Source organism: Mercenaria mercenaria, chromosome 17 (genome assembly GCF_021730395.1).
Source record: "Mercenaria mercenaria strain notata chromosome 17, MADL_Memer_1, whole genome shotgun sequence".
NCBI lineage: Eukaryota > Metazoa > Mollusca > Bivalvia > Venerida > Veneridae > Mercenaria > Mercenaria mercenaria.
The window spans coordinates 25771847-25783695 of NC_069377.1; the positions used below are offsets into that span (position 1 = coordinate 25771847).

At 33.8% G+C, this 11849-nt stretch overlaps 1 protein-coding gene across 1 annotated transcript; it reads right to left on the bottom strand.

The window, feature by feature from the left end:
* Positions 1-583: 583 nt before the first annotated feature.
* LOC128549932 (toll-like receptor 4) lies at positions 584-2755 on the bottom strand. The gene has a single exon (XM_053527718.1). It carries the CDS (start codon positions 2753-2755, stop codon positions 584-586), a length of 2172 nt encoding a protein of 723 aa, XP_053383693.1.
* Positions 2756-11849: the final 9094 nt, after the last annotated feature.

Sequence of the window (11849 nt, forward strand, 5' to 3'; positions counted from 1 at the left end):
CTAGCTCATTTAGCATAATCACCGCATGTATAAGCCTGTACTCCAAGCTGAATCAGATATGGGATGGATGACCTATAGCTATCATATGCCTCACCCGGAATTCTACCATTTTTTCCACCGATTTTATATAAAGAATGAGACATTCAATCAGAGCTGGGCTGGACTTGCTTTAAAGAATTATTAAAAAATAATTTTGTTTGACAGGAAATGCATGTAATGTACACAACATGTTTTAGAAGGTGTAAAGTTTATTAAGAACTTTTTGACATGTACTTGACAAAGTAATTGATCCTACAAAAGTACAATTTCAAAAATCTGCCTCAGTGTTGGTTATCAGATAATATATGTTACATATGTGATAATAATCATAGATATTCGTAGTTCAATCTGCCCAATACAGTTTAAAATACTAAAAAGACAGTTCATAAAATGTTAAAATGTGTTTAATACGCATATATGTGTTCAAGTATGAACGTACAAATATGATAAAATAATTACACTATACAATTTTCAGAAGAATCAAAACAATTATGAGGCGCCTCGATAAAATAAATAGGTTTAAAACTGGAAAAGCCATGTTGTCCTAAACCTGAACTTTATCCAGAACTGATCTGCACACATTTTTCCATGTCGTTTTCAGTACAAACTGTCCATTTTCAGATGTCCACAAAATCCGAACATCCCTCTTGTATAGTTGCCTAAGTGTAGGCATCATTAGTTCCTCCTCCACATGTTCCATCAACATCAGAACTATTGGTTTCCTCTGCATATATGCCTGATCAAACTCATTTTGACAATACGAACTGCGGCAAAAGTTATTGGACACCACAATAATGATCACTGAAGATCTGTCTAGGCAATTGATGATCTCATCGTGCACAATGAAGCCAGGACGCAAATGCTGGTCTCCCGTGCAGACAAGATTCCGATCTATCCCGGTCATCAACTGAAGATTCTCGTTGAGTTGATCAATCACGTTTTCCTGTACAAACTGATCATCTCTACTGCTGTATGAAAGAAAAACAACAAACTCGTATTGTCCTTCACCTTCGATTAACAAGTTTTTTACATTCTCCCTGTTTCGCTTTCTCTGGAGCCTTCTTTTTCGCCTATACAAAAATAACAATACTATAGTGATTGCTAGTAAAGTAACACACGTGGAAACACTCGAAACAATAATAATTGTTTTTCTATTACAAATATTTTGAACTTTTCTTACAACAGACACGTCAACGTTTACATTTGTGCCATCTTCACTTGTGCAAGAAAGGCCTTGGGTTTTCGCATCGACCTTCTTTGAATTAACAAGCCATTTAATGAAAGATTTATTGACACATGTTGAACACCTGATCGGATTGGATGTGAAGACGACTGAACATTGCTTTTCTCCAGACGTCAGTGCCTTTGCGCATGGAATTCCTTTCAGATTGTTGATGGAAACCTCATCAAGTACCTTAATTTTGTTATGACTAACATCAAGAACACGGAGATGATGTAAGTCAATTAGATCGAAATGTAATTGCTCAAGCTTGTTGTAGGCGAGATCAATAATTTCAACATTTTTACAGGTTTTGAACAATTTTGAGGGTGCCTTTGAAAGTTGATTATTTGCTAGGTTGATAAACCGTAGTTTAGTTTGAGTAGTGAGCAAATCTTCAAACAGGTCTGGTTCCTTTTGTAACATCATAAATAAGTTATTTTTGGATAAGTCAATTCTTTCTAAATTCGGCACACAAGAGGTTGGTTGTAACATTTGCAGTCCATTATCTGACAAATCTAGATCGACAAGAGATAAAAATTTAAAGTTGGAACATCTAACAACAGCATCAAGGTACTTTATATTGTTTTTACTTAGAATCAGTTGCTTTGAATTCCATTGTAAATTTTCATCAATCGTAACAGTGCAATTATAGATCCACCCGGACGAGGGGTCAGGAAGAATTCCACTCATATTAAAGACTAAAGGAGTAAGGATATTCTTAAGCTGGTCTAAATTTCTCGCCTCGGAATAATTGAATGTCAGGTTTGCAACGACATATTTTCCGGGGAAAAGTGGAATTACTTTTGCCGGCAAGGTTGCGTGACTCATGTCAATAACTTTTACATGTGACATATCTTCCTGTGTGATATCGTTACTCCATGTATCTGCGATTGTTGAATATGATACATTTAAACGTTCCAGTGTTTTCAGAAATTTAAATATCGCTGTCAAATTAGCAAATGATATTTGAGTTTTGCTCACGTCAATATATGTTATATTTCTGGGTAAAAGAGATTCAACGACTGTTAGATTTATGTTGTTACGTTTGACATAAGAACCTAGTTCAGAAAGAATAAGAGTCTGCAAATTAGGTAGCGTATTTGGTACTTTTAGTTGTTCAGTAAGATCCTCTAAAAATAGACGGTAACACCTGCTCATATCCAAGGTGTGTACTGAAGGTAATCCATCAAACACGCCTCGTCCAAACTCAAAAGAACTCATGTGAATTCTCAGTCCAGTCAATGATGTCAATCCCATAAAACATCCACGTAAAAACGTACATGACAAATTCTTTCCAGTCGTGTCATTGAACATCAGACTTTGAACTTTTGACCAACTTTCATCAGCAAAACTAGAACTGTTGACTATAACACTTTTGTCGTTTCTCTTAAAGTCTACAATACGGACATGTATATATTGCTCGGGAACAACTCTTGGTATAAAGTTACATGTCCACGTAGAGTTGTTTTCTTCGTTACAGTGTTCATTAAACATTTCTGAGTTCCCATAACTTACTAAAATTATACAAATTGACAGTGTAAAACAAAAATGTGCTTTTCGCTTAAAATCTTTAATCCTTTCCATTCTTGTTACACATGTATGATGTAAAATTACTGGATTTTGTTTCTTACACACACATGAAATAATCAGTTTGGTAGTTCCTCATTAGGTATTTCAAATGAAGTAATGTGCTGTTTTCAGTCTGTAAATCGGTAAATTTGAAGAATGTTATCTTGAGAGTTTCAAACAATTTGAATTTTGATAAAGATTGAAAGAGGGCTTAGGTATATTGTAAATGTATATATGACACGTGGTTATTCGCGTGCACTAGGAATATTAATTATTCTTTATCTTATCTGTGATATTTGCTACAAAAAAGGAAACTCCGATCATTTCAACGACAATGTAAATGTATATTTATTCTTCCTTCTAGCATATTCAATTCTAATATGATAATATTTTCCATAATCCATATATATATATATATGAAAAGAAGCAAATCAAGGTAAAGTTATAGACTTACAACAAGGCAAGTAGTGTTCAGTAATTCGTGTAACGCTCATTTTAGAAAATAACAAAACTGAACAAAATTGCAAATTCTACTTGAATCGTACACAACTACACATTCGTACGGACTTTCATTCAATAGGAAAAGCCATGTTCTAAAATTGCAGCCACCTCAGACCGCAAATCCATTGAGTGTGTGCAAGGATGTGTACACGATAAAAAAGTAAAACCAGGGGGCCTCCATAGCCGAGTAGTTAAGGTCGCTGACTTCGATTCACTTGCTCTACACCGATGTTAGTTCAAGCCTTATTCAGGTTGCTGAATTCTTCATGTCAGGAAGTCATCAATATGATTTACGGAAGGTCGATGGTTCTACCAAGGTGCCCGCTCGTGAGGAAATAATACACGGAGGGGCACTTGGGGACTTGTTCCACCATCAAAGGTTGGGACGCCGCAATGTGACATATAGATTTGTCGGTGTGGCATTAAATCCAACAAAGCAATTAAACAAAAATTAAAATCAAAAACAAATCATAGAGTAAAACTTTGACAACGAGAACAAAACGAACAAGTTAAGGAACACAGTGGGTCATCACCTTGGAACGGTTAATAGTAAAAACACCTACGGGGAGTTTAAACGAGTTAATGGTGTACAATTGAAGTTTTGAATTGCTTCGTGTCCAATGTCCGTCATAAAAAATATTATATGTATTATTTATGTTAGGGAAAATCTTATATCATAATCTAAGTAGTTACAGTTCCGTCATATATGTAGGGTTGTTGTATAGTTACCTACCTTAAAATGCCCGTATTAATTACTTTCAAATTGGTGGTGTGTCGGGCAGGATTAATGGCATTTTACAACTTAATCTACTAGTATTTAACATCTATTTTACATAAATACCGCCAGGTACTGCCTTTTTAATACTGTTAAATTAAAAAGGCAGTACCTTGCTGCCAGAGTGACAATAAACCAAATCATTTGCCCATATAATTTTATCAAATAAAAAGCAAACAAACAAGCAAATAAACAAGCAAACAAATGACGAACACATCTTAGCAAACTAAGAATGACAAATGCAAAATACTACTTGAAATATTGTAAATAGTTCTTTGAAACAAGGACTCTCGGTTGCGATGCCTAAATTAACTCATTTAATACATATCAACTAACTACAGCAAACGCAATACATGACCACGTGAACTCTTATTTTATAAAACAATACCCTATGGTGTCAAACGGCAATTCATATGAATTAATAGCAAAACAATCAGCAGCAACCACAACTATAGTTGTTGATCATGAATGTTAATGATGCAAGTATTAAGGTATTGTGGCGCCGAGTTTTCTTATTGATCATAAATTGCCAAATTATGGATCGTATATACGAGATACTTAGTGACACGGACAAAATGTGCACATAGCTTTAACCTGCAAACTAATGTTCTAATCTTGACAATGATTACAATTTTTATGTCCTAAATTTAAACTGCAGATGTCCGAAATATCAACATTATGATGAAAAAAAAACTCAAACTGAAGATAGACAAACGTTTAAACTAAATATGAAAAATCTCAAACTGAAGATTTACAATGTTTCAAACTGAAAATGTACAAAACCTCAAATTGAAAATGTACAAACACTCAAACTAAAGATGAAGAAAGAAAAGAACTCGAACTGAAGAAGTAAAAACATTTCAAACTCAAAATTGTACAAAACTCAAACTCAAAATGTACAAAATCCAAACCTGAACTGAAGAAATTCAAACTGAAGATGTCCGAAATGTCAAACTGAAGATGTACAAAAGCTCAAACTGAAGATGTACAAACACCAAACTAAAGGTGTAAAAAAGCTCATGAAGACGTGCGAAAATGCAAAGTGAAGAGGTACAAAAACAATTCAAATTGAAGATATACTAAAACAATTCAAACTGAAGATGAACAAAAAAATCTAAAACTGAAAATTTACAAAAACAATTCATTCGGAAAATATCCAAAAGCTCAAACTGAATGTCAATATACTCAAACTGAAGATGTCAGAACAAGTCAAACTGAAGATAAAAGTCAATGGATAGTTTTGATAGTTATTAGAAAAAAGGTTTATGTGAACTTTTTGATGCACATTTTCTATTCAAAGTAAAATGTATAATTTGTATGTTTTTGTTGGGTCTTAAGACGATAATACAGTACTTCAGTTATATACGGTGTTCAGTTAAACATTACTAGAGAAAGGACGATTCCGATCAGATATGGGGGGCACACTACGTCAGATGGATTTGTAAGCGTTACGAAGAACAGGAAAACAATGTACATATACTACTATGAGTAAGCACATACCTTTGATTTGTAACTGAAATTACATTCAATCGTACAAAAGTAAAATTTCAAATATCTACCAAAATATTTGTTTTAGATAGTGCATAAAAAGTATAGATAATTATAAGTGCCAAAATAGTTTCATTGCTTTACACAATTTTGTAAACAAATGATACCACGGACTCATTGATTTTGTGGGCATAAAGTTTCATGGTGTTGACAAAAATTCTATTTCATGGCGATATGAATTCATGGATTTCTCCTTTTGAAGACATTATAAGTAGGAATTTTACTTATTCGTTGGGATTATACATAGATTAGTACAATGACTCGGCCAGGAAATTCACAAAAAGTATTCTCCATGTTATGAATTTTATGATTTAAAAAATAATGTATCGAAAATCGTGTTTTGACGTTAAGAGGTTATACGCCCGCGGAATAATTTCATGAGGGAGTAGACCGAGTGAATTATTGTGGCAACGTATAACCAATTTTGAGTGTACTATGTTAAACATTTTGCTATACATTATTACTATTCTGATATGTCCTTTATCTAGAACAGAAGATAAAATATAATAGCACCCTTTCTTTGTCGCAAGAAAAAGATTTGATGTGTCGGTTTATTGTAAGCGTATTTTAATTAGAATTCACAATATTAAATGATAGAAACGCTCAAACTATTTGAGTGCGCAAATGTTTCTTATTAATTTAATCTAGTGATTATATTTGAATACTATACAATCTACAAAATACTCAAATTTTTCTATCGCCTAAATGATTTGGTTTAAAAGAATAGTATGATTTCCCTAAACCTTCTCATGCAGTTTTCAGTACATATTGTCTATTCTCAACTGTCCACAAAATCCGAACATCCCTCTTGTATAGTTGCCTGAGTGTAGGCATCATAAATTCCTCCATCACATGTTCCATCAACATCAGAATTATTGGTTTTCTCTGCATATAAGCCTGATCAAACTCTTTTTGACAATAAGCACTGCTGCAGAAGTTATTGGACACCATAATAATGATCAATGAAGCTCTGTCTAGGCATTTGATGATCTCATCGTGTACAATGCAGCCAGGACGCAAATGCTGGTCTCCCGTGCAGACAAGATTTCGATCTATCCCGGTCTTCAACTGAAGATTCTCGTTGAGTTGATCAATCACGTTTTCTTGTACAAACTGATCATCTCTACTGCTGTACGACAGAAACGCAACAAATTCGTATTGTCCTTCACCTTCGATTAGCTTGTTTACTATATCCCCCTTTTTCTCTTTCTCTGGATCTTTTGTTTTTGCCTGTATAATAAGGACACCAGCGTAGTAACTGTCAGTAAAATCACACCTGTGGAAACAATTGAAACAATAATAATTGTTTTTCTATTACAGATACTTTAAACTTTTCTTACAACAGACTTGTCAACGTTTACATTTGTGCCATCTTCACATGTGCAAGAAAGACCTTGGGTTTTCGCATTGACTTTCTTTGAATTAACAAGCCATTGAATAAAAGGTTTAGTGACACATGTTGAACACCTGATCGGATTGGATGTGAAGACGACTGAACATTGCTTTTCTCCAGACATCAGTGACTTTGCGCATGGAATTCCTTTTACTTTGTTGATGGAAACCTCATCAAGTACCTTAAATTGTTATGACTAACATCAAAAACACGGAGATGATGTAAAGCAATTAGATCGAGATGTAATTGTTCAAGCTTGTTGTAGGAGAGGTCAATAATTTCAACATTTTTACAGTTTTTTAACAATTTTGAGAGTACCTTTGAAAGTTGATTATTTGCTAGGTTGATAAACCGTAGTTTAGTTTGAGTATTTAGCAAATCTGCAAACAGATCTGGTTCCTTTTGTAACATCATAAATAAGTTAATTTTAGATAAGTCAATTCTTTCTAAATTCGGCACACAAGACATTGGTTGTAACATTTACAGTCCATTATCCGACAAATGTAGATCGACAAGAGATGAAAATTTAAATATGGGACATTTTACGACAAGATCAAGGTAATTTAAATTGTTTTTACTAAGAATTAGCTGCTTTACATTCCAGTGTAACGGTTCATCAATTTTTACAATGCAATTATAGATCCATCCGGACGAGGGTTCAGGTAAAACCGCACTTATATTTATAACTATCGGTGTAAAAATATTTTTCAGTTCGTCTAAATTTCTCACTTCGGAATAATTGCAATGATATATTTTCCGGGAAAAAGTGGGACTACCTTAGTTGGTAAGGTCGTGTGACTTATGTCAACAACCTTTACATGTGACATATCTTCCTGTGTGATATCGTTACCCCATGTATTTGCTATTGTTGAATATGAACGTTCAAGTGTTTTCAGAGATTTAAATAACGCCGTCATGTTAGAAAATGATATTTGAGATTTGCTCACATCAAGAATTGTTACATTTCTTGGTAAGATAGATTGAACGAAAAAAAAATTTAATATGTTGTTACGTTTGATGTAATTCAGAAAGAATAAGTGTCTGTAAATTAGGTAGAGTATTTTGCACATTTAATTGTTCAGTTAGATCGTCTAAAACTAGACGATAACACTTGCTCATATCTAAGGTGTGTACTTAGGGTAATTCAAGAAAGACACCGCGGTCAAACCAGAAAGAGCTCATGTGTATTCTTAATTCCTTCAGTGTTGTTAATCCCTTAAAACATTTATATGAAAAAGTACATGACAAATTCCTTCCAGTTGTGTCAATGAACTCCAAGGTTTGAACTTTCGACCAGCTTTTATCAGCAAAACTAGAACTATTAAGTATAACACGTTTGTCGTTTCTCTTAAAGTCTACAATACGAATATGTATATATATCGCCCGTTGACAACTCTTGGTATAAAGTTACATGTCCATGAGGAGTTGTTTTCTTCGTAGCAGTGTTCATTAAACATTTCTGACTTCCCATTACTTACTAAAATTATAATGACTGACAGAGTAATCCGCTTTAAATCTTTTATCCTTTCTATTCTTTTTGTGTAGTAACACATGGATGATGCAAAATTACTTGATTTTGTTTATTACGCACACACATGAAATAATCAGTTTGGCAGTTCCTCATCAAATGAAGTAATGTATTATTCTCAGTCTGTAAATTTATATGTTTGAAGTAAATTATATTGGGAGTTTCAAACAACTTGAATTTTGATAAAGATTGAAAGAGAGCTAGATTAAGTATATTGTAAATTTATATCTGAGACGCAGGTATACTTGAGCACGTGTGAAGATTGAATTTAGATAAATCCTAATTGTATGTGTGATATTTTCTAACCGATCATTTCAATGACAATGATTATGTTTATTAATTCTTCCTTCCAGGATATTCAAAACAAATATGATAATGTTTTCATAGTCCATATATAATTGAAAAGAAATAATAAATCAACCATACAACTGGGCAAGTAATGTTCAGTAATTCATGTAACACCCAATTTAGAAAAAAAAAACTAAACTGAACAAAATTGCAAAGTCTACTTAAATCATGCAAAACTACACATTCTAATGGATTAACACCCAATAGGAAAGACCACGTTCTAAACATGCAGCCATCACAGAACACAAACCCATAGAGCGTGTACAAGGATGTGTATACGATTAAACGAAAAACAGGAGGCACCATGGCCGAGTGGTTAACGTCGCTGACTTCGATTCACTTGCCCTACACAGATGTTGGTTCGAGCCTCACTCGAGGCGTTGAATTTTTCATGTGCGGAAGCCATCCAGCTGGCTTACGGATGGTCCGCGGTTCTACTCAGGTGCACGTCCTAGATGAAATAATACACTTCGGGGCAACTCGGGACTTCCTCCACCATAAAAAGCTGGAATGTCAAATTGTCACCTATATTTGTATTGGTGTGACGTTAAACCCAACAAAATAAAGAAACAAACAGAAACATTAGACAATAAGAACAAAATGAACAAATAAAGGAACACAGTGGATCATCACCTTGTATCCGTCAGTGGTAAAAACACCATTCGGAAGATTACACCGCTTAATTGTACACCTGTCCATTGAAGTTTTGTATTGCTTTTTTGTATCCAAATGTCAATTATAAATAATATTATATACATATCTTTAATATCATCAATAAAGTTTATACCCAACTTTATGTAGTTATCGTTCCGCCATATTTGTAGGCCGCTTAACTAAGTAGGGAGAGCTCAGATCTACGGATCGCGGGGTCATGTGTTCGATCCCCGGGCGGGGCCTATGTTTTCGGTGACAATTTGATAAAAGACATTGTGTCTGAAATCATCCGCCCTCCACCTCTGATTCATGTGGGAAAGTTGACAGCTACTTGCTGAGAACAAACAAAATATTGGTAGAATTGTTGAAATGTCCGTATTAATTAACTCACAACTTGTTGATTTGTTAGACAGGATACGTGCACTTTTTAAACTAAATATATTTAACTGAAATAGGTACTGCCTTTTTAATTTAGCTTACGGAGTGACAATGAATAAAATATTTGCCTTTATGATTTTATTTGATGAACAGCAAACAAACAAGCAAACAATAGACGATAACAAGACACACCTTAACACATTAAAAATGACAAATACAAAATACCATTTAAAACATTCTAAACATTTCTTTGAAAACATGGACTCTCGGTTGTGATAACTAAATTAATATATTTCAATACTACAATATATACATATACGCCATGTCTCAATTTACAGAGCAATACACTATGGTGTCTTACTGTAATTTATATAAAATTTTTACTTGAAAAGCAACAACAACAATATGTTTTGATTATGAATGCTAATTGTGCAAATATAAACGTATTGTGGTTTTTCAACTGGCGCTGACATCTTATTGATCTTCAACTGGCAAATTAGGGATCGTATATTCAAGATCCGACAGACGTTGACTAGCGCATAATCACCTGCGGCGGAGGTGACAAAATAGGTATCCAGGAAGCGATGTATGACACGTGTAGGTTTGCACGAAGACACAAAATGATAATCTTATTTAAATAAAAAATTTTCTTTCAAACATTTATTATTTATGAAGCAGTTTTGGCCGAAACCACAGAATTTCATGCTGATAAAATTAAACGATTTCACTGAACCTTTACTTTGATAATAATACCATTACACAATAATAACCGGTCTTTAAGACTACCGCTTACTGCTATACATCAAACCCATCTCAAGTTTTCTACAGTAAGAGGAAATAATAACTTGTCTATTTTTGACATTGCAGAATAGAGTAGCAGAATGAGGATTTGCAAACAAATATGAGCCTTACGCCATATTGCATCAGTTTGGAATACTTATCTGTGCAACATTAGGTCAACGTCACAACCTTTACGGCACGTAGACCATTCATGCACATACCTTTAACTTGCAAACAAATATTCCAATCTTGACAATGTTTACAAATGTCCAAACTTTTAAACTGAAGATGTACAAAATGCCCCAAAACTCAAACTGAAGATGTACAAACACTCCAACTGAAAATAGAAATAACCCCAAACTGAAGATGTACACAATTTTAAACTGAAGATGTACAAACTCTTAAACTGATGATGACCAAAAACCAAACCTGAAGATGTACAAAAACTAAAACAGAACTGAGGAATCCAAAACTTAAAATGAAGATGTGCAAAATGTCCACCTGAAGGTATACAAAAAGTTACAATTGAACATGTCAAAACACTCAAAGCTCAGAACTGAAGATATACAAAAACAACTCAAACTGAAGATTTGCAAAAGCTTCGAGATGAAGATGTACAAAACCAACTCAAACTGAAAGTACACAAAAGCTCAGAACTGAAGATGAAAAAAAGCAACTGAGAAAAGCAACACAAACTGAAAATGTCCAAAAACACAAATTGAAAGTCAAAACACTCAAACTGAAACTGTACAAAACTTAGAACAGAAGATGTAAACAATCAACACAAACTGAAGATGTACAAAAGCTCAGAACTGAAGATGTACAAAATCAACTCAAACTTAAAATGTCCAAACACTCAAACTGAATGTCAAAATACTCAATCTGAAGATGTCCAAAAACTCAGACTGAAATAGGTTCGATAGAGTAATTAAAAAACGTCTATCGGAACTTTTTGATGCTCCAAAGTAAGAATGTATAACTTGTACGTTTTGCTTGGGGCTTAGGATGTTTAAACAGTACTTCAATTATATACGGTTTCAATTTTATTTAAAAACATTATCAGCTCCAGAATGAATCTGATCCTCGAAAATAAATCAGATGTGGGGGACAAACG

Bases quoted from the DNA above. Each gene is read 5' to 3' on its own strand.
- LOC128549932 (XM_053527718.1), bottom strand. From the start codon at position 2,755: ATGTTTAATGAACACTGTAACGAAGAAAACAACTCTACGTGGACATGT.